This window comes from Pogona vitticeps, chromosome 4 (assembly GCF_051106095.1).
Source record: "Pogona vitticeps strain Pit_001003342236 chromosome 4, PviZW2.1, whole genome shotgun sequence".
Lineage (NCBI taxonomy): Eukaryota > Metazoa > Chordata > Lepidosauria > Squamata > Agamidae > Pogona > Pogona vitticeps.
Window position 1 is genome coordinate 87,016,220 of NC_135786.1, and position 26,069 is coordinate 87,042,288.

The 26,069-nt window shown below is 40.7% G+C and overlaps 1 protein-coding gene across 3 annotated transcripts in view; it reads left to right on the forward strand.

The window, feature by feature from the left end:
- Positions 1-10,772: 10,772 nt before the first annotated feature.
- Positions 10,773-26,069, forward strand: part of SAMD13 (sterile alpha motif domain containing 13) — a 37,772-nt gene continuing 22,475 nt past the window's right edge. The window contains exons 1-2 of one of the 3 annotated variants that reach the window (XM_020795030.3): positions 10,773-10,913; positions 22,797-22,881. In XM_020795030.3, coding sequence (XP_020650689.1) covers positions 10,892-10,913; positions 22,797-22,881 — 107 coding nt within the window. In that variant the 5' untranslated portion in view covers positions 10,773-10,891. Of the gene's footprint in view, positions 10,914-12,170; positions 12,259-17,390; positions 17,412-22,796; positions 22,882-26,069 lie in introns of those variants that run through there. The other 2 variants (XM_072997881.2, XM_072997883.2) reach the window with 2 other exon arrangements.

Consider the following 26,069-nt stretch of genomic DNA (forward strand, 5'->3'; position numbering starts at 1 on the left):
ATTGAAAGTGCTGGCAATATTCCCATTTGGGAGTAGTTTGTAGAATTAGATCTATTGAGCTGTTGGACTGCTAGCACTTTAATTTTGAATACACCTACTCAGAAATACGTCCGACTAAGTGTTTACTACTTTTCGTATAACCATGGCTGGAACTGTCCCCCCCCCCAATGAAAAAAAGACAATCTTATAAACGTTTATTAGGAACCCACTCCTTAGCAAAAATACATAGGCTTGACATCTTAGTTGGGAAATTTTAGACCAGGTCTATTACTTCACTAGTTCCTCTTTCCCCCAGTTCAACACAGGATTCTGCTTGGCTGTGTTTCGTTTTCAAACTTTGCACTGGAAATCTTCACTGCCTCTTGCTTTTAACTTATTGGTAAACTCTGCCACGTGTATATAGTATTATCCATTTATTCTTGTAGTTGTGAGCTGCAGAACACAGCTCAGGTGGACGGAAGGAACCCAGACCTGTAGTTCCATCTTGTGGCTGTTATGCAACATGAGTATCTCTGCTCAAGGAAGCTCTGTCCAAAAAGTGTTCCTTGGGAGCCCTTTCGAAGTTGAACGCTAATTCATTGTGACATGCATATATAAAACAGGAACCATATAGAACTCTTCAAGTGCTATTCTCCTTTCTCTTTTTCTTATAACTTCCCAGAGCAGTTTTTTCAGGAGAAATGTGCTCCTTCTCCTAGTCTGTACAACTAGTATAGGATTTTAGGCCTTCTCACTCTAAGCCGCAAAATGCGGTTTCTTAGTGTATGAAGTGCACACAGTTATGTTAGGTGGTATGCAGAACATACCACACACTGAAATCCTGTTGCTTTTTTATGCATGCAGAAAGCAAATGATATAATGTTTTTATTTATTTATTTATTTATTTATTTATTTATTTATATGCCGTCCACACTACCCAAAGGTCTCTGGGCGGCTTACAACATTTAAAATACAGTGGTGCCTCGCATAACGAGCGCACCGTACAACGATGAATCCGCATAGTGAGGGGGGTTTTGCGATCGCAAATGCGATCGCATAACGATGGCCCCTATGGGTGAAAATCACTGTGTGACGATCGGTAAGCATTTCACTTACCGATTGTTCACATAGCGATGTCGGGGAAACAGCTGATCGGCGGTTCCAAAATGGCCGCCGGAAGAAAAAATGGCAACCGCAAGTGTTTTCGCGCCCTGCCCTCACTTACCGAGGGCGCGAAAATGGCGGCGCTATGGAGGAGCTTCGCCCAACTGTGAGTTTAAGAGCCATAGAAACGCATTAAACTAAGTTTAATGCATTTCTATGGCGTTTTCGGTTCCGCAGAGCGATGTTTCACATAGCGAGGGTTAATCCGGAACGGATTAACCTCGCTATGTGAGGCAGCACTGTACAATAAAAATTCATACCAATTAAAATACAATTAAAATATATATAGAAATTGCTATCGGACCCACAGCTATTACTATTTCATTTAAAAGCCTTCTGGAACAGGAAGGTTTTGACCTGGCACCGAAATGTCATCAGCGTCAGCACCAGACAAATCTCAGTCGGGAGGGCATTCCATAGTCTGGGGGCAGCTGCCAAAAAGGCCCTTTGTCTATAAGCCATCCCTCTTACCACCTTAAGGTACGGCTCTTTCAAAAGGGCCCCTGGCTAGATTTTAACTGCCGGGTTCATGCCTTTCTAGTCATCAGTTAATGATCTACTGCTGTGATTCTTGGGGACAGGCACTCAAGAATCCCAACAGGAACTTGTTAATTGCCTGTGTGGAGCTAGTGAATGTTACACCACTTGCCTTCCGCATGCATAAAAAAGCAATAGGAGTTCAGCCACTGCATTATTTAGCTTATTTCAATCAGATTGGCCAACTATGTTTCAATGTCACTGCTAGTGTGGCAGGGTAGAGCGTTGCGCAAAAGTCATGATGATTGTTTCTAACATTTAAACAGAGATATGCTGCATCTCCTTGAACCACCAGAAACACAAATTAATGAGTGCTAGATCAATTCATAAAATCAAAACTGAAGTCTTGGTAAAAACTAAACAAAGGCCATTGTTCTCTGGGCATATCATGGGAAGAAAAGATTCACCAGAAAAGACTACAATGCTACAGAAAGTGAAGGCAGAAGGAGAGGAGGAAGACTGAACATGAGATGTATTGTCTCAATAAAGGGAGTCAGACCTAACTTTTTGGAAGGCACCATAAGTCCGAAGCAACTTAATGGTGCATGCAAACAACTAGTGCAGCAACACAAGACAACTCAATTAAATGGGGAAGACAATGACCGCATGGCCTCTGTGAGTGATGAGCTTGCAATCCAGATGCTACGTACAGATGGGCAATTGCAAAGTTCCAGGTCTCTTTCTTTTGATTTATCTTTAAATCAGATATAAACTGGATAGACCTTCAAATGAAGAATACCTTTAAGTAGAGAAATGTCTTTTAGGAGCCCTTCAGATTGTTGGGAGTTATTTCAACCATGTATGGTGCCTCTGGGATGTTTAGCTGGGAGGGGCCTTTCTGGACTGGCGTGACTGTCAATCAATCCAGCAGTAACCAATTGTTTCTTCCCTTACTCTGATTTCAAGGAAAGCTATGCCTCTCTGCTTTAGTGTTCTATTCCCCTCTCTTTTTAGTCTGCTGGCAGTTAGTGTGCAGAGTGTGAATGTAAATCTGAAGAAGTCTGCTGGATGCAGATTGTGAATCTGCTGAGGCCTGTTGCTGTAAACAGCAATTTTTGTACTGTATGCTGTTTTTACTTTGTTCAACAGTGAGTAAACCTTTTATTCTTTCTCTTACCAATGTCTCAGTGACTGAGACAGTAAGTGACAGTTGATGAGACACTAAGGAGTGGTTTACTCTGGGGGAGACCTGAAGCTATTTCTAATCTGTAAATCCATGCACTTCTGCTGTGCAGCTAGAGGATTCTAGCCAAAACTCTACAAGACAAATAGAGGACTATTTTCTGTAAAAGAGGACATGTGGCCTCCCTAGATCAATTTCAGGCTCAGCCAGGAGTCTCACTGTAGGATTCTGGCTTCTCAGTCTTTCTCAGTCTAAGCTTCCTTAATGGGAAGGCAAAATGGGGACACCCTAACCTTCAAAATGAAGGCGAGGCATGATATAAATAAATGTAATAAACTATTAATAAACCTTTCCAGAGACACTGAGATACATTCTGCCAGACTTTGGATGAATATGAATAACTAATTCACTATTTGGGAAGTGAGTAGGAGCACTATTCCTGGTTTACTACACAAACAATAGAACGCCTGGCAAAAAAGAAAAATAAATCACATCGCATTTACATGAATAAAGAACACTAAGCAACCACAAGGTATAAAGGCTTACCACATGCCATATTTGTCATCTCTGTTTACCCCTTGCTGCAGGACACAGGGCTTCTTGTGGCACATGTTCTGATGTAGGCAGGGCCGCACTGTGGATCACATTGTTTGCAATTTACCATCTGTTTCCCATTTTGGCAATAGCTCATTTCATCAGCAGTTAAAATGATGATCTCTCAGCAAAAGCCTTAGTGTGCTCACAGGTTTTTCAGCTGGTGATTAAACTGTTTACTCAGGACTCAGGAGACTTGAGTTCAAATCCCTACTTGGCCATGAAGCTCACTGCAAGATTTTGCATCCGGCAATCTGTTTCAACTTGATCTACCTAACGGAGTTGCTGCAAAGATACAGAGGAGAAGACAAGACCCATTTATGCCACCCTGAGCTCACAGGAAGGATCGTGAAGCATAACTATAACAAATAAATAAATAGATAAATGAAGTAATAGGCTGGGGAACAGCTAAGTAACTCCTGGATATAGGTAGCACAGGCTGAACTGTGCACATCTTTGGACAACAGCTACCATGGTGTATTTTATCGTGCTGGAATATATTGACAGGGATACGCAGAGCAAATCTCTAGTAAGCAGTAAGGGTAACTGCACACAGTCAATAAATTAGATGGGTCCTAAATTAGTTGTACATAGTTCAGTGGGGCTCAAGTTGATCATATTAGTAATTTCTTACATTTTATTTTCAAAGTGCAACCAATGTAGTCTGCATTCAATGGGCTATCTATTAATATACTGTGCCTCTTTGGCACAAAAATACAGAATGATATTATGAAGCAAATTCATGAAGGCTAATGTATATTCTTGGAAAAAGGCAGACGTATATACTACTACTATTACTACTTCTACCAATGATGATGATGATGATGATGATGTCCAAAGATTGCACAAACAGATTACAAAGTAGACATGATAGAGTGGCAAAGTTATTGCAGTGGTAATTATGCAAAAAATATAACTTGCTGGCCTTCAAAAACCCATGGAGACATCAGGTAGAGAAAGTGTCAAAAATGCGGAAGTCAAGATCTTGTGTGATTTCCAGATCCAAACAGATAGACACCTTGAACATAACACACCAGACATAGTAGTAATAGCAAGAAGAAATGTCTGGATCATTGACATTGCAATTCCAGGGGATGCCAGAGTTGAAAATAAAGAATTGGAAAAACTAATGACGTACAGAGACCTGGCAACCAAAATATCTCGCCTCTGAAAGAAACACACTTCAGTGGTCCCCGTAGTCAGGGGGGCTTTGGGAGCAATATCAAGAAATTGAACACGGTACTATAAGCAGTTGCAGATCTCAGAAATCACACCATCAGAGCTGCAAAAAACAGCACTATTAGGAGCAGCACACATACTCCACCAATATTTAAAAGATATTTAGGTTTTTGGTTAAAACTTGTACCTGTTATATAATACCAGTCATTGTTTTTACAATTCTAATTGTGCCTAGTGTTTTTTAAATGATGATGATGATGATGATGTGCTGTCAGGTCAGTTCAGATTTACAGCCACTTTTTCCAAGGGTTTTCTAGATACAGAGTACAGTGGGGTCTTGACTTGAGAACTTAATCCGTATTGGAAGGCGGTTCTCAAGTCAAAATTTTGCAGGTCAAATCTGCATTTCCCATAGGAATGCATTGAAAACCATTTGATCCGTATCTGCTCTTTTCCGTCCATAGAAACTAATGGGAAGCTGCTATTCCGCCTTCAACCACTAGAGGGGGATATTTTGTTTCTTTTTTTCTTAGGTCAAGAAAGGTTCAGGGAAGGCAGGGAAAATACAGTCCAGGCAGTACAGTACCAGGCAGTCCGAAGACTGTCTCCCAATCCACTCTCTAAACGCTGGGAGGAGTGAGGAAGCAGACAGGCACCCTTTTCACTGGCCAACAGTTAACTGAAAGTTCACATTTTGCACTTTCCCTGCCTCCCACGTGGTTTTTTTTCAGTTCTTAACTCAAATCTAAGTACTTAAGTCAATATTTTCCTATGAGAGTGGTTCTTAAGTCAAAATGTTCTTAACTCGAGCCGTTCTTAAGTCAAGACCCCACTGTACTCAGAAGTACGTAGTTTGCCCTTTTTTTGTTGGCACTCTGGGCCTGTACAGTTCGCTGAAGGCTACACAGGCTGGCTGTTCTCCCAGAAAGCATGGTGGGGAATCAAACTCCCAACCTTTGGCTCCACACCCAATTAATTAAGTGTATTCATTCAGTAATTTACCATAAATGCTTACACTTAAGAGAGTTCATAGCTGACACTGCGTCAGCCTGGAATCAACTAAGCTATGGCTCTAATTTGCAAAAAGTTAAGGTTCTACTGCATATTTACATATGATTAAACAAACAGAATAGGAGGGGATACAGTTAGTACAAGTACTATAATAACTATGACAACTGTGCCAAGTAAATTGATAGAAAGCATTATTAAGACTTTAATGTTTGAAAGCCCATGCCCTACTTCTAAGAGTGCCCTCTAACTATATTCACAGGAGGAGTCAGTTTGTGTTCTTCCAGGTGATACTGGAATGTACCGTAATTCCTAGCCTCTCTCACTCTTGTTTATCATAACTATGGAGAAAACCCATTGTAGCTCAGCAGTATCTGGAGCGCTACACATTTTCCACCTCTGTTCTATACTGCTATTCATGTTCACATCCATAGTTCTTGCATATAGCTTTGTTTAAGGTAAATCAACTTCTGCAAAGACAAGCCTTTACAATTTTTCAGAATTCTTAACTACCATATAGAGATTTTTCCCCCCGAAAAAACTGTATTTGCAGGTTTGAAGAGGAAAAAATACACTTCTTGATGCACTTCTTACAACAAAATCTCACAAAACACAGCAGAGATAAGACAATAAGTTATGTTATGGGCAGGGGAAATAGGAAAGAAGACTGCTTAAAAACAGCTGAGTTTTCACAATGCCTTGAAAGCGCTATTAGGATCACTGTGACTCAGTTCCAACTTGATGGCATATAAGAAGCTAGGAATTTTCAAAATGATTAAAGATTAATAACATTCAAATTATTAATTTGTTAAAATAATCAATGGTATTTGTTGAATAGATAGCAAAATATTTCCCCCCTCTCTAATAACAAGAAAACTCAGAATCACCCAACAAAATTGATTGGCAGTAGACTCAGGTCAAATAAACAAACTATTACCGCATATAGGGCTTATTTTTAAAGAAGTAGTCATATAAGTCTGTCTCGGGCGCATTAGCAAAAAGAAAAAAGAAAAGAAAGCCAAAGCAATAGCACTTTAAAGACTAAACCTTTTATTTTAGTGTGAGCTTTGATGGGTCAAAGTTCACTTCCTCTGTCTGAGATGATCCCTTTCTTTTGCCAACACATAGAATGCCATGAACCTGTGATGGTTCAATGTGCTGAGATTTGCCTTTATAGCTCCTCTGTTATGAGTTTCCTGACATTTTAAGATCTTTAATTACCTTCATTTGCTGATTGCTTTCTTTGCCAGAGGTGTATTATGTCTAGTGGACTTTTTCTGTTGTGGCACTCCAACTGCAGAACATTCTCCCCAGAAATGTACACTTGTATTTTAGGAACATTTTGGCCACCTTGTCCAATTCCCTTAAAAATTGGTTCTTTTCCTGGCCAATGAAAATACAACGAAGTATTTAAAATCTCTTATACTGTAGGTAAAAAACTTAGTGCCACCTTAAAGATTAACTTTCATTTGGAAGTGGACTTGTCCACAAAAGCTCCCACTAAAATATATATATAAAAACTAGTCTTTAAGGTGCCACCATGTTTTTGTCTTTTTTTACTTTTACTTTTACTTTTGCTTTTACTGATAAGGAAAGGAAATGTTACGGTATATAAGCAATACACTTCTCCCTTCAACAATTCTGGGGTTAGGGGTACCAGACCTGTGTATTTCAAAAACCGTGTATAACTTTAATATCCACAAAAACATAAAGACAAAGCATAAACAGTTGATTCACACAAAGAAATTAATTTACTGTATTAGCTCTACATACCGGATGATGATTACAAAACTCTACAATTCATATTTACGAAGGTGTTCATCCCTGTCATCACGTTAAGTAGGAGGGGATAAAGTGTATCATTACAGAAATACATCACAATTTCAGTCTGACATTTTTGCTTTTTAATTTCTCTAAAAATATTTCTATTCCTTTTTCCACTGTTTTAGTTTCAGTGCCCGTATTATAGAAGAATCCATGTTGTAAAAGGTCAGAAAAAGCAGCCTTGAATAATTGGAACCATTCTGCAATATTGTCTAACATCAATTTGTTTTCTGGCACTGCTGCTTCTACGTTCTCTTCCTCATTGCTTGCCACTAGTTCAGAAGTGCTCATTTCGATCAAGCTGTTTTCTGTAACTCCTCTAGTGTGGTGTCTATTAGCTCTTGAATTTCTCCACTATCCATAACTTGAAATCCTTAACCTCCACCTTTTTGGCCATACTCACAATCTCTTCCATGGTTTTCTTGATTGGCTCTGTCATATGTCCTAACAGGTCATGCACAAAATCTGGACACAGTTTTCTCCAGCAGGAATTTATTGTTTCAGGCTGGATGTCTTTCTCGGCTTTTTCTATAACAACGATAGCATCTTTAATGGCATGCTCTTTCTAAGCTTTTACAATATTCTATCAGGGTTCTCTTCTGCAGCACTGACAATCCTTCCCACACAGTATTGTGTATAAGGAGCCTTAAAGGTCCTTATGACCTCCTGATCTAGAGGCCAAAATAGAGACGTTGTATTTGGAGGCAGGTAGACCACTTTGTCTTCGGACAAATGCTGGCTCTATGGCTTGGAAACGGGGATGAGCACCGCGCCCTGGAGTTGGACACGACTGAACTAAATGTCAAGGGGAACCTTTATCTTTACCTTTACCTAGACCACTTTAATGCCTTTGGCACTGAACTCATGGGACTCTGAGTGGCCCCCACAATATCTATCAGGGGGGGAACAGTGTATAATGAGTTAAATGAGTTAAAGGAATTCCATGTCATATACTGATACTGTTCTGTCATAATACATTTATGTATCAGTACATTTTAATGTATTTTCAATTCTGCATGCTTTTATCATATTCTTATTTGGTACTGTACATGGACAATAATAAATTATTGATTGACTGAACCAGCACTAATGTTACAAACCCTTTGGCAGGATGATGACGTTTCTATTTTCCCCAGGATTTAATAATGCCCCAGGCAGCAACTACATAGTCAAATGTTGCAGGACTTGCTGTAAGTGTAAAATGGTTGAATTCACTTTTTAGTTTTTAGTTTACTGATCACATGACACAAAGCCCAGTTCAAATCAGTCCAATCCTTTTTGCTGGAGGTTTTTTCCTCTGCTGCTGTGGGCATCTCCTTTTTTCAAGCCTGAAGAATTCAAACAGACTTTTCCCTAGGTGAACAATTGCTTTGTTCTCCAAAAGGACGGTAGGAGATTTGATGGTGGGTGGTTTCCTGGTGACATACTAAGTCGAGTGTTATATTTTGGACAGCAGGAACACCCAGCCCTGCAATCTTTCTCTCTAGTCTTCCCATACTGTTGTTTTTTTTTAAAAAAAAAATTGCTGAGTTTAGCACTAGATCACCTTATCACTACATTATATACTCCAGCAAAAAACTGTGACAAACTACAGTAGACTACTGTACTATGTTTCTGTTGTATGTATTTGTTTATCATGGAGAACTTTAGAAAACTTCCCTTTTCCCTAACTTTGTGCAAGATTTTAAACAGCCCTATAGCTTTACAATGAATTGTAAAAGGAGAGATGACAGAGATAAAAGGAAGGGGGGGCTGTGGCATCAATCAAATCAGGTCAGATTGAGGGGCAGCGTGGACATTGGCACTTAAATAATTAGCAATCTCCGGGTGGTCATCTAATTCAAACAGATGCATTCCATAGGCTGTGAATCAAGCTGTAGCAAAGCTGAATATCTGCCATTCGGCTTCCCAGTGTAGTTGCAGCTTCAGCCTGTGTGCAGCGACTTCAGGTTGTGCAGAAACTTGTTCCCTGTTAGTAATCATTGTGAAGGATATTTATTTGTAGGACCTTTATTTGGTTTTAAGTTGTTTTTATATACCTTATACAGAAGTGTGGAAACCATAGCATGAAAGTCAAAGGACTGTTTTAAATAGGCAGTTACAAAAATTCTTATTTGATTGTTAAACCGTACAAGAGTGGCTTGTTTAATGTGTCTGACAAGTGACCAACAGCTAGCTCTGAATGGCTTTCAAAGCAGAGGTTAGAAAGCAACCCTCTCAGACGCAGGATCTGCACACCTCACAACAACAGATTTAGGGGAATCACCAGAGCTCAGGCATCTCTCCACCTGAAGGCTTGGTGGAAACAGGACGCCAGCTTAAGGCCCCTCGGTTTTTGCACCAGCCGGAGTCTCCCAGGGAGGTTCTTACGACCTCTTTTGGCTCCTTTAGTTTTTAGGCAGACCAGCCCCAATTGGGGACGCGGGAATAGCGGCCTACCTGGTTCAAGAGAGAGGAGGGTCGTTTTTACCTCCCCAAGTCCGCCTCTAAAAATAAGCTGTGGGACGTGGAAGCAGGTAGGACGTGCCTCAGCCGAAGCAGCTGAGTTACAAGAAGAAAAAACACGGCCAGGTCATTTGAGTTGGTCACGATTGCCGCCTATTGCGCGGGGAGGAGGAAAGTTCCCAGCCGTGGGCCTTCCTCATTAGAAGGGCCACGATTCCGTAAATTCGCTGCTCTAAAAGTGCTTCATTAAATCCCCGTTGTATTCTCCCCACCGGCCTGCATCCCGATTCCTAACTGTTAGCACTTATCCCACCCCACCACACGCACGCGTGCAGAAAATTTTAAAAAAAAAAAAACACCTTTAAGAATACAGTATTTAGGATGCCTTTTCTGGCAATTGATGAGCAATATAAGTTTCGGCATGAATTAAGCCATTCTTTTAATTTTAAATAGCCTGCCAGGTCGTAGGACCCAGAAAAAAAAAGGAAGAAAAAAAATACATTTTAAGTTTTGTCACTGGAAGTTTCCCAAACCACACATTGCTTTCGTTTATTCCACACACCCTGCAGCTTTCACACACACCCGCCCCCAGCATTCGGGGTTTTATACGTGTTTTTTTTATTATTATTATTATTTCAAATGAAGCTGAAGCCTAAGCAAGAGGTAGACGGATTTGTTGACTTTTAAACCTCCCGATCTTTCAGACCTCCCTTTGGCAGCTGCTGCTCTCTCTTTCAGTGGAGTTTACATACAAAGGTGATGTGTTTGGTGTGTGTGCGGGGGGAGGACGGAGGACTGCAGCGCCAAGCGGCCAATCCACCTTGAGGGACTCGCGATCTTCCAGTGCAAGATTCTTCGTGGAGGGTCTATAAATATGATGCATTCCCAAAGGGTCTATTTTTGTAGTTTGGGACTACGACTCCCAGCATGCCTTCCTCCCTGACAGCTTATTTCTGATTGGCTCCACCGTGTTCTAGTTGGAACTCTGCATGTGGCTGCTGCTGTGCTGGGAAGAAGGCAGTCTTTTGCTGGCTGTATATGTATGTATATATGAGAAAAGGTAAGTCAGCTCTGCTCGGTGCTCCATTTAGAACGGGATGTTTTCCTTCCTTTTTTAATTGTTATTTTCCCCCCACAGTTCTTTTGTTCCTGACCTAGTTAATGGTGAGCGCTTCCCTGTAGCCGCTGCTTTCAAAAGGCATGTTTTATATTGAAGTGTGTTTAGAGAAATTTAACCAATCCTAAACTGGAAAAGCAAGATTGAGTGATGCACTGTGGATGATCCCAAACGGATAAAGAAATATGTTCACAGGGGATTACTGCACACTGGAGCACTGTGGAAAAACAACAACAACACACAACTAGTGATTTCTCCCTCCATTGATTTTACACATGAGCTGTTTCTGTTCCTTCTCATAGGAGAGCTTTAATTTAGTCAAGCAGAAAAGTGGAGCCCTTATGTGTGTGAGAGACATTTTCATTATCTTTTATAACACGTTTCCCTTTAGGCATCTCTAATCCTTTCCAAAGTCATTTACATAGGGAGAAATGCAAGTGTTTGGTTTGTTTATTTCAAACCTCTTCCAAATTTCCGTTGAAATGCTTCAATTTTTTAAAAGTTTGCCACAATGCATCGCTAAGTCTTGTGTGGGAAGTTTGTCTCATTATGACATGGTTCTGACACTTTGACGGAGGTTAAAAGCATTGTCACTGCATAGTTAAAAAGCTGTTCAGGGATTTCGAAATGTTAGATGTATAATTATTTTCAATTGGGGTTACCTCAACCTGTTCTTTTTTTTTTTTAAGAAATAAAAGAATTGTGTTGCTTTATCTCACTTCCAACTTTAACAACATGCCAAAAAATGAGCTAGAGAAGGAAAGCATTTTGGCATGAAATGTAGGAAACTACGTACCTATATCCAAACCGTCCTCATCCCAATTTTTTGCCAGAAGGATATGTGTTCTGGCAGACAGGATAAAACGTGCACTTAAATTCTTTCTGTACCTGTGTGTGTTCATGTTACTGTCCTCAGTAGTTTGGTTTTTAAGGCAAAGAGCCCCAGTAATCAGGCACCTCTTACTGGAGTTTCTCTACAACGGTGGAAGGAATGGGAGGATGTGGGGAGGGAGAGGTGCAGAATTCTCTTTCTACCCCAAAGTCTGAACTAGATGCAAACAGTTACAACAGTTGTGTGAAATCCCATTTTTAAACCTGAATACCCATTCAGGGGGGAGAGCACAAAGGTAGTGTTGTGTTTACTGGAGTGTATGTCTCCAAAACTATATCCTCTTACAGACAGGATTTGTTGCAACACAGGCGCTCCTGGATTTGACAATGGGGCTCCATTTTCGGTACCCAGCCTAAGTCTTTGAATGACCATGAAAAAGAGTATGCACATGCTGAGGTAGGTCCTTATGCGTACCACTGTGTAGCCACAACAAAGAGCCCCCGTTTGTCTAGAATGAGGGAAGAGAGCTTCCAGGTCATGTACCTATATTTTCAAAGAGACGTTTGATTTTTCACTTAGCCCATTCAGAAATCGACTCCATTTATAAATTCCTGAAAGTCACAGTGTTGGTCTATTACAGCAGAAAACAAGAAAGAAGGTCATGGCACCTAGAGTACTAGCATGCTTTTATTGGACTTCTATTTTCTTAAAAGTGAGCTGTAGTCCATGAAACATATGCCAGATGAAATTTGTTAGACATTAAAATGCTTCAAGACTTTATTTATTTATTCATTTCATTTCTATCCCGCCCATCTACTCATTTTTTTCCTTGCATTTAGGCCTGTATACGTGTTGGTCCAAAAGAGAACAGTTGTTGGTTGGTTTTTCTTACTTTTCTTGTCTTTTTGTGTGTGTGTGTGTACCTGTGGTTGTGTGGTAGGTATGGAGAGTAACACTCATGACCCAGATGTGATTTCCACAAATTGACTGGCTGAAATCTCCCCTGCACAGCTCCATGTGCGCAGTGCAAAGGATGGTTAGCAGCAGCTGAGAACTGCCCCTGATCCAAGGCATCCTTGGGTGACTTCAGGGTGGGTGTGACTCTGTTGCATTCCCATTTCTCATGACAAGCTGTGCAATGGGATTTGAGCTACTGATTGGCCTTAGACAAATAGCCATTCTCTCAAACACCTCCTCCTCAGTCTGCACCTTGAGGATAATTATGGAAGGGCACTGCTGGAAGAAAGAGTTTGTGGGAGAGACAGCTAGATGGAATATGTGGCCACAGACTAAACAGAACTGTGAACAGGAATACTCCTTGCTGCAACATTTTGTTGCAGCCAAATCTCAGCTACAGGTGTTTCTTCTACAATAAACAAATAATTTTAAAAAATTATCAGGGAAGAAACGTTTCATTGTTTTCTTCTCTTTTTCTATACTTCTGTAACATGTCTCCAGTTTTTTAAGTTCAGCAACTTTATTCTTTGATGTTTTAATTTTTAAACCCGTTGTTCAGCATAAATGGAAAAACAGCCATTTTTCTTTTATAAACATATTTATTTGTATAGTACCTTCATACACCTAGAAGCAGCGTACCCTCAAGTTAAGCCTGAAGAGGCAGTGAAGTTATGATTTTAACACATGAATAAGTCCATGTGGGAGCAGCTGAAATTTTTAGTGCTTTGAAGATACCAGAAAGGGCTTGTTCAAGATTATATTACAAATCAGAACTGGAGCATCACTAGTGAAATATAACAAGTTACTTTTAATGAAGTTCCTTTTTTAATAGCTAAGTCGTAACTGCATTACATTAGGATTGGAACTTGCCATTATTTTTTTTCAATAACCAAGGCATGACTGAATTTCATTGTTATTGTAACATAATGAAGAATGACTTTACTCCTTTTGCAATATAACTAATTCTTCATTACATTTGTAATTATGGGTAAAGAAAGGATATCACAAAATTCAAGCATTGGCTTCTGTTGGGCCTCTTGCTGCTGTTTTATGCTGTGTTGTGGATGTTGGAGTGATGGTCAGGGGGGCTGAAGAAAGCAGACCCCCCCACACACACACCAGTGCAGTAACACAGGATTGTACTGCCTGTGCCAGCATTGCATTGCAAAAGCCTTGATCTACAATTTGTTTTTGTTTTTTAAACCACACTCCGCATCTTGCTTGGGAAATGGCAATGCTCGTACCAGTGATGCACTTATGTTACTGCACCGGTGGGACTTTCTGCTCAGCTGGAAAATGAATGAGCAGCCTATTTTGCCTGTAGAGTCGTTGGACAGAAAAAAGAGTAACTATAAGCAGCAGTGGCCAGGAGTCCTATTCATTTGGGACCTGGTGTCCAGGAAGCTAATAAATCAGCCTATTTGGTGCTGACCTGAGTCCTGTTTAGGAGCCACATGTCCTGCAGGTATTAAATGCACATCTTGACAAGCAGCCCTGGTGTGGGTGGTAAAGAACACTTTATATCAAAGCAAGACAAACTTTAACACCCACCACCATTTGATCTCACAGTGGATGAACGCTCATGTTACCAAATGTGAATGGTGAAGTAGGGTGTGTGTGTTTGTCAACCTTGCTGCCCCACCCCCATTTCCTCTTAGTTCTGATCTCATTAATGTTCTGAGATTTGTATGTGATGCATGGATGGGGAGAACACTCCATGTTAATTAGATGAGGGATGGCTATAGTGATGGCTAACTGGCCCATAGGGACGTGTAAATATGCTGGGATTTGAAATCTGTTGACAGCAACAGAAATCTATGCCAAAGCACATTTATCCTGTAACTGTTATCCATTATATAATCCAGTAAGACATTAATTTCCTCATTTCTTTTAAACCTCAAATCATGGAGTGGACAGGGAGAAATGCTTATGGAGTTTAGTATTTTATTTATGAGGGGACAGTAATAATATTTTTCAAAAAAGATCTTCATAATAGCAAACATTGGTATTTAACTAAAAGGAAAGCCAATTCAAGGAAACTAGCTTGCAATTTGGAGTAATAAAATGAACTTCTGTTGTGAATTCATAAACACATATGACTCCTGCATTTTGTGGGCAGGGTGCTAGATCTTGAATTGAAAACATAGAAGGAGAAATAAGAACTGTTAGATACCTTGGTGCAGGGGTTCCCAACCCCCAGTCCTGTTCCCGGTGCCGGTCCATTGCCTGGGCCGGGCCGGGCCATGGAGACAGATCTTCCAGGGGGCCCCCACACAGTCCCTTTGCATATGTGCACGTCCCGCAAGCATATACCCCCACCCCTTCATGCATGTGTGCGAGTGCGCGTGCGCCGTGCAAGCACTCCTGGCCCCTTTGCGGCTGTGTGTGAGTGTCTGCGTGAGCAAACACCATCCCTTTGTGCATGCACGTGAGCGCAGGTGGTGCCCGCCCCCCTGCACACACACACCATCTCCCCCCCCAGCCAAAAAGGTTGGAGACCACTGCCTTAGTGGTTTAAGCATCTGGCTGCAGACTCAGAAGTTTGGAGTTTGATTCCCTGCTGGGCCTCCTTGACAGGGGCTGGACTTGATGATCCATAGGGTCCCTTCCTAGCTTTGCAGTTCTTGCAATCTTGAAGACTTTCCTTCCAGCTTGTAAAATAAGAATCTTACCCATGTTTTAAATTTTGCTGGCTCTTAACTCTGTGAGGGTAGCGAAGAACAGTTAGATCTTTCAGCAATGAAGCATTTCTCGCCACTTTCTCCATGTTAGGAAAAGCTTAATCAGCTAAATTTCTGGGTCAAACTTGTGTTATAGGAACAAGAGGAGGAAGTACATAAGATCGAAACTGCTGTAGTATAAGGAGCAAATTTCTGGGTTACCCGTTATTGAGTAAAAAGATACTCATCCAACAAGTTTTGCAAAATATTTATACTAGTTTGATATTTGGGTTGCAGCATGAGGTGTCAGAGCTAATTCCAGTTGTTAATTGCAACAGCATCCCTGAGATGTATTGGCTGGGCCTCTTTTGATTGTGACTAACATGTGGGTTTAGCTTATAGAACTGGAGAGGGCTTTTGGAGCTATCTAGTCCAATATCATGCAGGAAACATGCAGCTAGAGCAGATGGCCATCCAGTGTCTGCTTGCAAATCTCCCACAAGGGGGAACCATTTCATCTCCTTAGGTAACTGGTTCCATTGTCAAACTGCTCTTTCCGGTAAGGTGATTCTTGCTGCAACTTGAGTCCATTAGATATAGTCCTGCTTTTGGGATATCTGCAACCATATATTCTCTCTGTGTGATAAACTCTCAAGTTTTTGAAGAGTTCTATCATGCACCCCACCCCACAGATCTTTCCTTTGCAAGATTAAAAATATATCATTGCTTCAGCCTTTCCTCAGAGGATTTAAAATACCGGTCCACATTTTATTGAATAATGAGCCTGCATTAGATTTTGTGCGAATTGTATATTTGACACTCCATTTGTTACCACAACCAGTATCTTGCAGCATTAAAAGAGGAGAAGAGGCTGAATACTGTATTAGGGGAAGAAAGAGGTAGGAAAGCTAGGGTGGCTTGTCAAGAGACAGTGTGGCTGATGAAAGTGGGAGGAAAGGAGGCAGTGACCAGAAAAATAGGAACTCAAGAAAGCAGCAACTGTATCATTAGCCAGAGTGCACCAACCTACCGCTATTTAGCAAACGGGTAGTATTGATTTTCTACAATGGTGTGAAGTTACATGCCTGAAAATTCTACAGTCTGGGGGCAAGGCTTGCACTGGCTCCATGAACCGCCACTCCCCCTTCCTATTATTCAGTGTAGGCAAGGCTGTCATCACCGGAGATGAAAAAGAGGGCATGGGTAAGGTTGTTGAGTTTCTACGCAAGAGGTAAGTGTGACCAGGGCATTCTCTCACATTGCTGATCCCCACCCTGCTCCCAACAAGGTAGATTGCTATTACCTCTTGCAGCACCAACTTCCTCCAGCATTAAAAAAATTAATCATAGTTTAGATTATGGGTGACATGCTGGACTCTGCTTAATCTACAGTTGAAGCATTAGGTTTGGGGTGAGGTAAGGTGACACAGAGGCTCTGCCTATGGTTTCTTAATGTCGCCTCACAGATTAGTCACAAATGTTAGCCACTGATGCTTCTATTGTCAAGTGATGTTTCTTTGTGTGAAGAACGGTCCTAGTTAAAGTCTGATTTAAGACCAACAAGTTGCCATATGAAATGCTACAGGCCATAATGTTAGTTTTTGAGTCTCTCCAAAAGGAGTTCTAGCATGGGTGTCTTCTTGGGTGGCCCAAAATCACTTCACAAGAAAGAATATGAGCCATGTCCTTAGCACTTGGAAGCGTAGCCCTAATTATCACACAACACAGTGTCTTTTCTATATCATCTCCCTCTGTCTCTCCATTTATTTCCTCTACCCACCCCTGTATTTAGATGATTGCCAGACAAATGGCTCCTCATGGGTTGTTGTTCTAAAACACTAAGGTACACCATCTTTTTCTCCCTAAGATTTTCCAGTGTGTGTGTGTGTGTAGGAATCCAGTATTGGAGGATGTGATGGGAAAAACAAGGGAAAGTTACAAATGGATGAGGACAGCATTTGAAGCCAGCGCAGAATTAAGTGATTAAAGCAGGGTAATGGTGTGATAAAAGCCTTATCTGGAACTGATTTGCTTCAGTTGTGGAAAGATTATTTTATTGTACCAAGTGATAAGCATGAACGGGCCTACATTATATAACATCCTCTATTAATGTTATTTCAGGTAGTACCGTCGGATGGTTTGGGAACAATGTTCATTTTGTAAAGATGCCAATCAGAAAGAAAGAGAGAGAATTTGCAGTTGGAAGTCTCCTCTGATTGATCTTACTTATAATTCTGACACAATAGTTTGCAATCCAAAGTTGTGTTTTTCTAAGGCACCCATTCTGCACTTCTGTGTAGGAGGTTGGAATTTGTTCTTCACTTAATTATTCAACATTGTAATCCATGATCTATGTAAGAATTTAGGATTGTATTAAATGATGTGTTGATATTGAGGATGCCTTACTGATTCCATGCAATGCTCAGGTGTGTTTCATAATATCAAGAAGTGATCCAATAACATTTTAAGCATTGTATTATAATCTGTGTTACACTGGCACAGTGATAATAGATAATATCAAATGCTAACCAGAAGCAGCTATTTTGGGAGGATAGAATTGTAGAATAATGGAGTCAGAAGGGCCTAAACGACCATCAAGTCCAACCCCCTGCTCAATGCAGGAATCCAAATCAAAGTAGATCTGACAGATAGTTGTCTCGTTTTTTTTTTCTTGAATGCCACCAGTGTTGGTGCATTCACCATTTCACAAGGTAATTGTTTCCATTGTCATACTGCTTTAAGAGTTAAGAAGTTTTTCCTAATACTCTGTGATGATCAAGAACAGATCCTGGCCTTCCTCTGTATGACAGTTTTTCAAATATTTGAAGACTGCTATCCTGTTGCCCCTCAATCTTCTTTTCTCAAGGCTAAACATGGCCAGTTATTTCCGTCTTCCCTCTTAATGTATGGTGTCCAGAACTGGACACAGTACTCTATATGAGGTCTAACCAGTGCCGAATAGAGGGGGACCCAGTATGTCACAGGATTTGGAGACTATACATCTGTTAATGCAGCCCAAATTAGTACAGTATTTGCCTTTTTTTGTTTTTGTTTTTTGCAGCCACATCACACTGTTGGCTCATATTCAACTTGTGATCTATAACAATTCTAAGTTCGATGGTTGTTGTGGGTTTTTCGGGCTCTTTGGCCGTGTTCTGAAGGTTGTTCTTCCTGACGTTTCACCCGTCTCTGTGGCCGGCATCTTCAGGGGACTAGAGTAGGAACTCTGTCCTTCTTGCTCGTAGTATTATTGAGCAACATACGCCCCCCATTTTACTACTCTATGTTTGTTTTTTTCCTCCTAGATGTACAACGTTGCATTTGTCACTGTTAAATTTCATTCTCTTCTTAGGCTGACTATTCTGTAGTTCCCAGGTTCTTCCTTTTTGCCCTTTTTGAAGATAGAGACAAAACGTTAGCCGTCCTCCAATCATTTGACATTTCACCTATCCTCCATGATTTCAAGAAAATTCCATTCAAAAAACCTCTGGCTTACGAATGTGGGATATTGTGCTCCTGTATCCATGATTCAAAAAGCCAGGAAGTGGCCCAATATTCAGTTGTTCTTTGTTTCCCATACCCCTGGTATTTGTATATAGATATCAGCGATTGTGAGATTTGTGGTTGGTTTTCCTTCATACATTTGTATGAATTTTATTATTGGACCCTATTAGAGTTACTCCATCTGTTCGTATAGTGCATGAGCCTTCATCTACCTTTACCTCTGAGCTTGCATCTCCCTCCTCCTTCTAATTCAGTAGGAAGCCCTCCTGATGAAATTCTTCATGCTGTGGCCAAACACATCCTTCCCAGGCCTTGTGGGGTGCAGCCAATCAGTTGCCAGTGGTCCATCTTCCTGGAAGCGTAGCCGTGGTCCCAGAATCCAAATCCCTCATGTTGGTACTGTACTGCCTTCGTAGCCTACTGTTTACCCAGACTATTTTCATTTCCCTTTCTTTTCCTTTGCTGAGTACTGGTGATATGGCAGTGTTGCCTTCTTTTTCAGATGAGCACCTTACATGAACTAAATGTGTACATTTCATTATCTTTGCCAGGTTACTCATATCCATGACTCATAGGGTAAATTGCATAGATTTTCTGCTGTTACAATTGACTGGTGCTTAGATGTAATTTTTTTTTTAAAAATGTAAAATTAGTTCTTGTATGAGATAGAGCTACAAAATGCCAAGATTTAATTCCCAATAAGTTATCTGTATGCACATAAGTATTTATTTGCTAGGTCAAGCTAAGGTCAAAATAATCTAGCCAGGATTTTTTTTCTCAGAGTCTTTTTGTTGTTACATGACCTCAGGTTGCTTCTGATTTATGACCCTATAGATGAGAGCTCTCCAACATGTCCTGTCCTCAACTGCCCTGCTCAGCTCTTGTGAACTCAAGCCTGGGTTTAGGCAGTCAGTCCATTTTGTATTTGATCTTCCTCTTTTCCTGCTGCCCTCCACCTTTCATACCATTATTGTCTTCTCCAGAGAATCCTGCTTCTCCCAATGTGCCTGAAGTAGGACATCCTCAGTTTACACATGTTTTATTTCTAATGTTGATAATAATTTGCCCACTTGAGTTTAGTTGCTTGGCAAAGTCATTTTCTTGTTTAAAAAACAACAGCTCTGAAAACCTTAGATTTGTCAAGATGGATCCTAAGGAAGTCCTTACATTAGATGGCATCAAACCACTTGTGAAGCCACATTTTTTTTAAATCCTGTGAGCCTGACTTTATCAGTACGTACTTAATATCAGTAATGGCTATATAGCTTGGAACCATTTTTACAGATAAGATTTTTTGCAGGAATGGGCAGAGGAAATACATTATATTTTTACAAAGTCAACAATAACACAGAAGACTACAGCGTACATATGTTTTTGTAGCATAGGGCAGGCTGAGAGTCATTCAGATCTTATGTCACTTTTTATATATGCTTTTCTAAAATTATAAATGGGTATAAAATATTTCAGAATATGAGGGGAGGTACAAGAAAATTGCTATTATAAAAGGGGTGCACAATTTTTTCTGATTCCAAGAATCACATCCAGCATTGGATGGGGAGGACATGGGATGCACATGGACATGCTCTGTGCTCTGCAGGAAAACAGTGAACTTGCTGGTAGGGTAGCTGTGTGCGACAAAAGGTCTACTTCTTTCCTACCTAGCCTTCTGCCAGATCTAACTAAGAATGTTGTCCTTTTGGTGCACAGTTATCCTCTGAACACTCTTTCACTAGACATTAAGTCCCACTGAAATCAGTGAGTCCATTTTTAAACCATTACAGTGGTGCCTCGCAAGACGGGCGCTCTGTTTAATGATGAATCCGCATTACGACAAGGTTTTTGCGATCACAAAAGCGATCACAAAACAACGTTTTGAATGGGGGAATTTTGCTGCGCGATAGATTTTCGCTTCTGAACTATCAAAACAGCAGGAAGAACAACCTTCAGAACACGGCCAAAGAGCCCGAAAAATCCAGAACAACCATCGAGCAAAACAGGTGGTCGGGTTTTCAAAATGGCCACCGGGTGCTCAAAATGGCTCCCCACTGTGTTTAGGAGCCATTTTTCGCTGCACAGGCACCCAAAAATGGCCACCCCTATGGAGGATCTTTGCTGGATGGTGAGTTCTTAGCCGATTGGAACGCATTAACCAGGTTTTAATGCGTCTCAATGGCTTTTTTATTTTCGCTTTACGACGTTTTCGTTCTACAGCGATTTCGGTGGAACAAATTAACGTAATGCGAGGCACCACTGTATTTTCTTCACTGTCCAATGTTCACATTTGTACATAGTAGTAGACATTGCCATACTATAGATTATCTTGCCCTTCGTCTCCAGAAACACATCCTTTCTACATCTTTAATAGCTGCGTCATAGATGCTCCTCTAAGTCTTTGTTCTAATGTCTTGTTTGAAGATTTCATTTGGATATATGATTTAATTAATGTGTAGAATATCTGCAGCAGTTTCAGTATCTTCATTGTTATTATAGTCATGCAATTCTTTTCTAGTTGTGATCTTTATCTTTTTAATGTCCAGCTATAATCCCACTTTTGAACTTTCTTTAACTTCCATCAGTTATCCTATCAACTCCATGCTATTTTCTGACAGTCATAAGATGTCATCTGTATCTCTTTAATTATTGTCACTTTAATGTATATTTAAACTGTGACTATTTTTGTGGCCCAGGTTTTATGGGTGGCCAGGAGTGCCTTTGCAGAGTTAAATCTAGTGTGCCAGCTGTGCTAGCTTCTTGAGAGGGCTGCTCTGGCCACAGTGACATATGCCCTAGCTATATTTTGGCTGGATTACTGTAACACTCTGTACATGGGGCTACCTTTAGAAAGTATTCCAAAACTCCAGTGGAAGCAAAATGTCTCAGCCAAATTGCTCACTGGGGCTGGTTACAGAGAACATATAACTTCCCTGTTACAGCAGCTCCACTGGCTGCTGATCCATTTCCAGAAACAATTCAAAGTCCTGGTTTTAATCTATAAAGCCCTAAACAGATTTGGTCCAAGCTATCTAAAATATCATATCTCTCTTTACAAGAGTACCCAAGGTTATCAGGAGAGGCCTTTCTCTCAGTCCCACCACCCTCACAAACATAATTGGTGGGGATGTGGGAGAGGGCTTTCTTGGTTGGCAATCCCAGATTCTGGAATTCCCTCCCATGGGAAGCCAGGCTGACTCCATCTTAGCTGTCCTTCTGCAAGAGGGAAGACCTTTCATTTAAGGCAGGCTTTTCTTTAGTGACTGGCAGCCTGAAAGTGTTTTTTTTTAAAAGGATTGCTATGCTCTGTTTTTAAATGTGTTTTAGCATAGATTTCATTGTCCATTTAAAATATAATACTTGTTTGATTTTTTTTTAATTTTTGTGTGCTCGCTGTTTTTAGCTTTTAAATATTTTTAATTTTTGTAACCTGCCTTGGGTCCTTTTAAGGAGTGAGTGAGTAAATAAATAGCTGGCTCAAGGTTGACTCAGCCTTCTATCCTTCCGAGGTCGGTAAAATGAGTACCCAGCTCGCTGGGGGGGGGGGGGCAGCAATGTGTAGCCTGCATAAGGGATTCAAGGAGGTGTACTCCAAATAAGTATCTCTTTTAAGCTCGAGGGCAAAACATGCCCATGTTGAAAAGTTTTGGTACACAAGTCAGTTGGACAAGGCTTATTTCTTTTTGATTGGCAGGAGAACTATTGAATTTGTTGAAGCTGCAGGCAGAACCGACCCAAATTGCCTTTAATGTGGTTTGAAGTGTGTGTGTGTCTGTGTGTGATCAGATACATTTAAAAGGAAAACCATGGATATGTATCTTCTGTAACATTTCATTGTTCATTAGTTTATGAGTGAGTGCAGCTTTCTTCTTTATTGATCTAGTTCCTGACGTGAAAGATCCCTCTGATCTCCCCATGCTGTCGATTGATATGGACAACAAGGAAAATGGATCCCTTCACACAGAAAAGTAAGTTGTCCCCTTATGTATAGTAAACAGATGTTGTATGGGGTTAGAGTTCAGTTTTAATACTCTGTGAGGTCAGAGAAGCCAAGAAGAACTTTTATCACTAGTTCTCAGAGATTTTTAAGCTAATAAATAGTGGACTTTATATGTATCAGGACAGAAAGAAGAAAAACTGAAGATTGTTCCGATTCCCAGAAATTAGAAATTTTTGGGCTAGGGACATTTCTTCTGGATAGTAAGTGTCTGGATTTCAATAAGTATTTCATTTATGTCTTCGCAATTATTCTCCCCAGTAAATCCTCCAGAACGGGTAATTATTGTTAACCTCTTTTAACAGACATGGAGCCGATGCTAAGCGAGAGTTGTATACATAAGGCCTTTTACCCATTTCTTATATCTGGGTAGATTGAAGATGTGAGCTGTATCATGGACTCTCAGAGTCAGAGCTTAGTCTTGCAAGCCTTGCTTTTGAGGTGGCTAATTTTCTAGTGGCAATGAACCAGTCTGGATTTTCCTAATCAACCAAAGCCTACATTATCACCAACAAGATACCTGTAGTGGCCCTTATCCAGTTCCCCATCTGAAATATGGTGGCAGATGGACTAGCCTACAGAGCCTGACAGATACCCTCACGTCATGAATGCCATTGCTTTCCAAAATGGGAGGGAAAGGGGATTCACTCCAATGGAACCACCAAAAATGTATTCCATTGCAGCAGCAATGGTCAATTGAGATTGGGGGGGGGGGGAATGCACAAATATTATAAAATTTGAATTAAGTCATTAAGAAAGTGATTAAAATGTGGATACCTTGGACTTAGGCATGGCTGCTGTCACTATGCAGATAATAAAAGTCTGTAACAATACAGTTTGACTAATCAGCATAACAGATTTAGCAGCGGAACGTGAGATTAAAAAAAATTAGCTTTAGCAAATATACCTCTGCTAAAGCTTTCAACATGTGAAAATTTTTGCAGAAGGGAGGCTGTTGTAGACAGCAGGTAGCCTCTCCATATGTAGCAAGACCCAGATTCTTTCAGATAAAAATGGGAACAGGGCTTTACAGTGGCTCCGTTCCTGGAGAGGAAAACCTAGAGGGTGGTGCTGGGGGACTCCTGTTTGACTTCTGTTTAGTGCCCTATGCTATTTAAAAGCTACATGAAACCACCGGGAGTGGTTGTCTGGAGTTTTGGGGTTCGGTGTCATCAATACAGTATGCAGATGGCACCCAACTCTCTTTTTTCCATCTGAATCCAAGGAAGCTGTTTCAGTTCTAAATCAGTGTTTAGTATCAGCAATGAACTGGCTGAGTAAACTGAAACTTCATCTAGACAACACAGAGATGCTCCTCGTCAATCAAAAAGCCGATCAAGAAATTATGTTGCAGCCTGTGCTAGGTGGGGTTACACTCTCTCTGAAAGCACAGTGCTCCGCTTGGGGATGTTCCTGGATTCATCCCTGACCCCGGATGCCCAGGTTTCAGCAGTGGCCAGGAGTGCCTTTGCATAGTTAAAACGAGTGTGGCCAGCTGCACCCTTTTCTTGTGAGGGCTGATCTGGCCGCAGTGTCATATGCTCTAGTCACATCTCATCTGGATCACTGTAACATGCTTTACGTGGGGCTGCCTTTGGAAAGTGTTCAGAAACTGCAGAGGCCCCAAAATGCCAGAGCCGGATTGCTAACTGGGCTTGGCCACAGGGAACATATGGTATATCACCGAAGTGAGTACACCCCCTCACATTTCATAAATATTTTAGTATATATTTTCATGTGACAACACTGAAGAAATGACACTTGGCTACAATGTAAAGGAGTGAATATACAGATGGTACAACAGTGTAAATGTGCTGTCCCCTCAAAATAACGCGACACACAGCCATTAATGTCTAAACCACTGGCAACAAAAGTGAGTATACCCCGAAGTGACAATGTCCAAAGATATACTAAAATATTTATGAAATGTGGGGGGGGTGTACTCACTTCTGTGATATACTATATAACCCCCCCTGTTACAGGAGCTCCACTAGGTTGCCTATCAATTTCTGGGCACAATTCAGAGTGCTGGTTTTAGCCTATAAATCCATAAGGAGCTACCTAAAAGACCACATCTCCCTCAATGAGCCTTCCTGGGCATTAAGATCATCAGGGGAGGCCTTTCTCTTGGAGACACCACCCTCACAGGTATGCTTGGTGGGGACATGAGAGAGGGTCTTCTCTGTCCCTTCTCCCAGCCTCTGGAATGCCCCCCCCCCAAAGGAGCCTAGCCTGGCCCCATCTTTGCTGTCCTTCTGCAAGTAGACAAAGATCTTTCTCTTCAGGCACGCTTATCTTTAATGATTGATGGTCTGAGAGGGGTTTCTTAATGGAATGTTGTGCTCTGTGGTTTTAAATGTGTTTTAGTGTTGATTTTATTTCCCATTTTTAATATAATATTTGTTTAATTCTTTTTAAATATTTGTACACTTACTGGTTTTAGCTTTGTGCATTGTCTTTTTAACGATGTAAGCCACTTTGAGCTCTTTTTAAGGAGAAAGGTGGGATTAAAAATATTTTAAATAAATAAACAATAAATAAGTAACATTAGTGAATGAAACATCAATAATTTAAGGTATGCAGATTAGACCATATTACTGGCAGAAAACAGCAATTACTTGAAATGACTTTTAGTAAAAGAAGAAAGTGTTAACGCAGGGCTGCAGTTGAACATGAAAAAAACACCAAAATCATGACTATAGAGGAACTGCATAATTTTAATGCTGACAAGAGATCAAAATAGTGGAAGACTGAATACCTGGGTTCAGTCATCAATCCAAATGAAGACTGCAGTTAAGAAAACAGAAGAAGACTGAGACTTGGAAGGTCAGCAATGAAGGAAGTACAGAAGGTCATCAAGTGTAAGGATGTATCACTAGAGACGAAGACCATGATCATCCATGCTCTTGGATTCCCAATCACCATGTATGGGTGTAAAATCTGGACGGTAAAGAAAGCCGACACAGGGGGAAATGATTTCTTTGAACTACAGTGCTGGAAGAGAGGTTTGCAGATATCCTGGACCACCAAAAAGACAAACAATTAAGTCCAAGATCAAATCAAGCCCAAAGTTTCTCTGGAAGCAAAAATGTTGAAGCTGAGTCTGTCCTACTTTGGGCCCATCATGAAAAGGGAGGATTCTCTGGAAAAGACAATAAC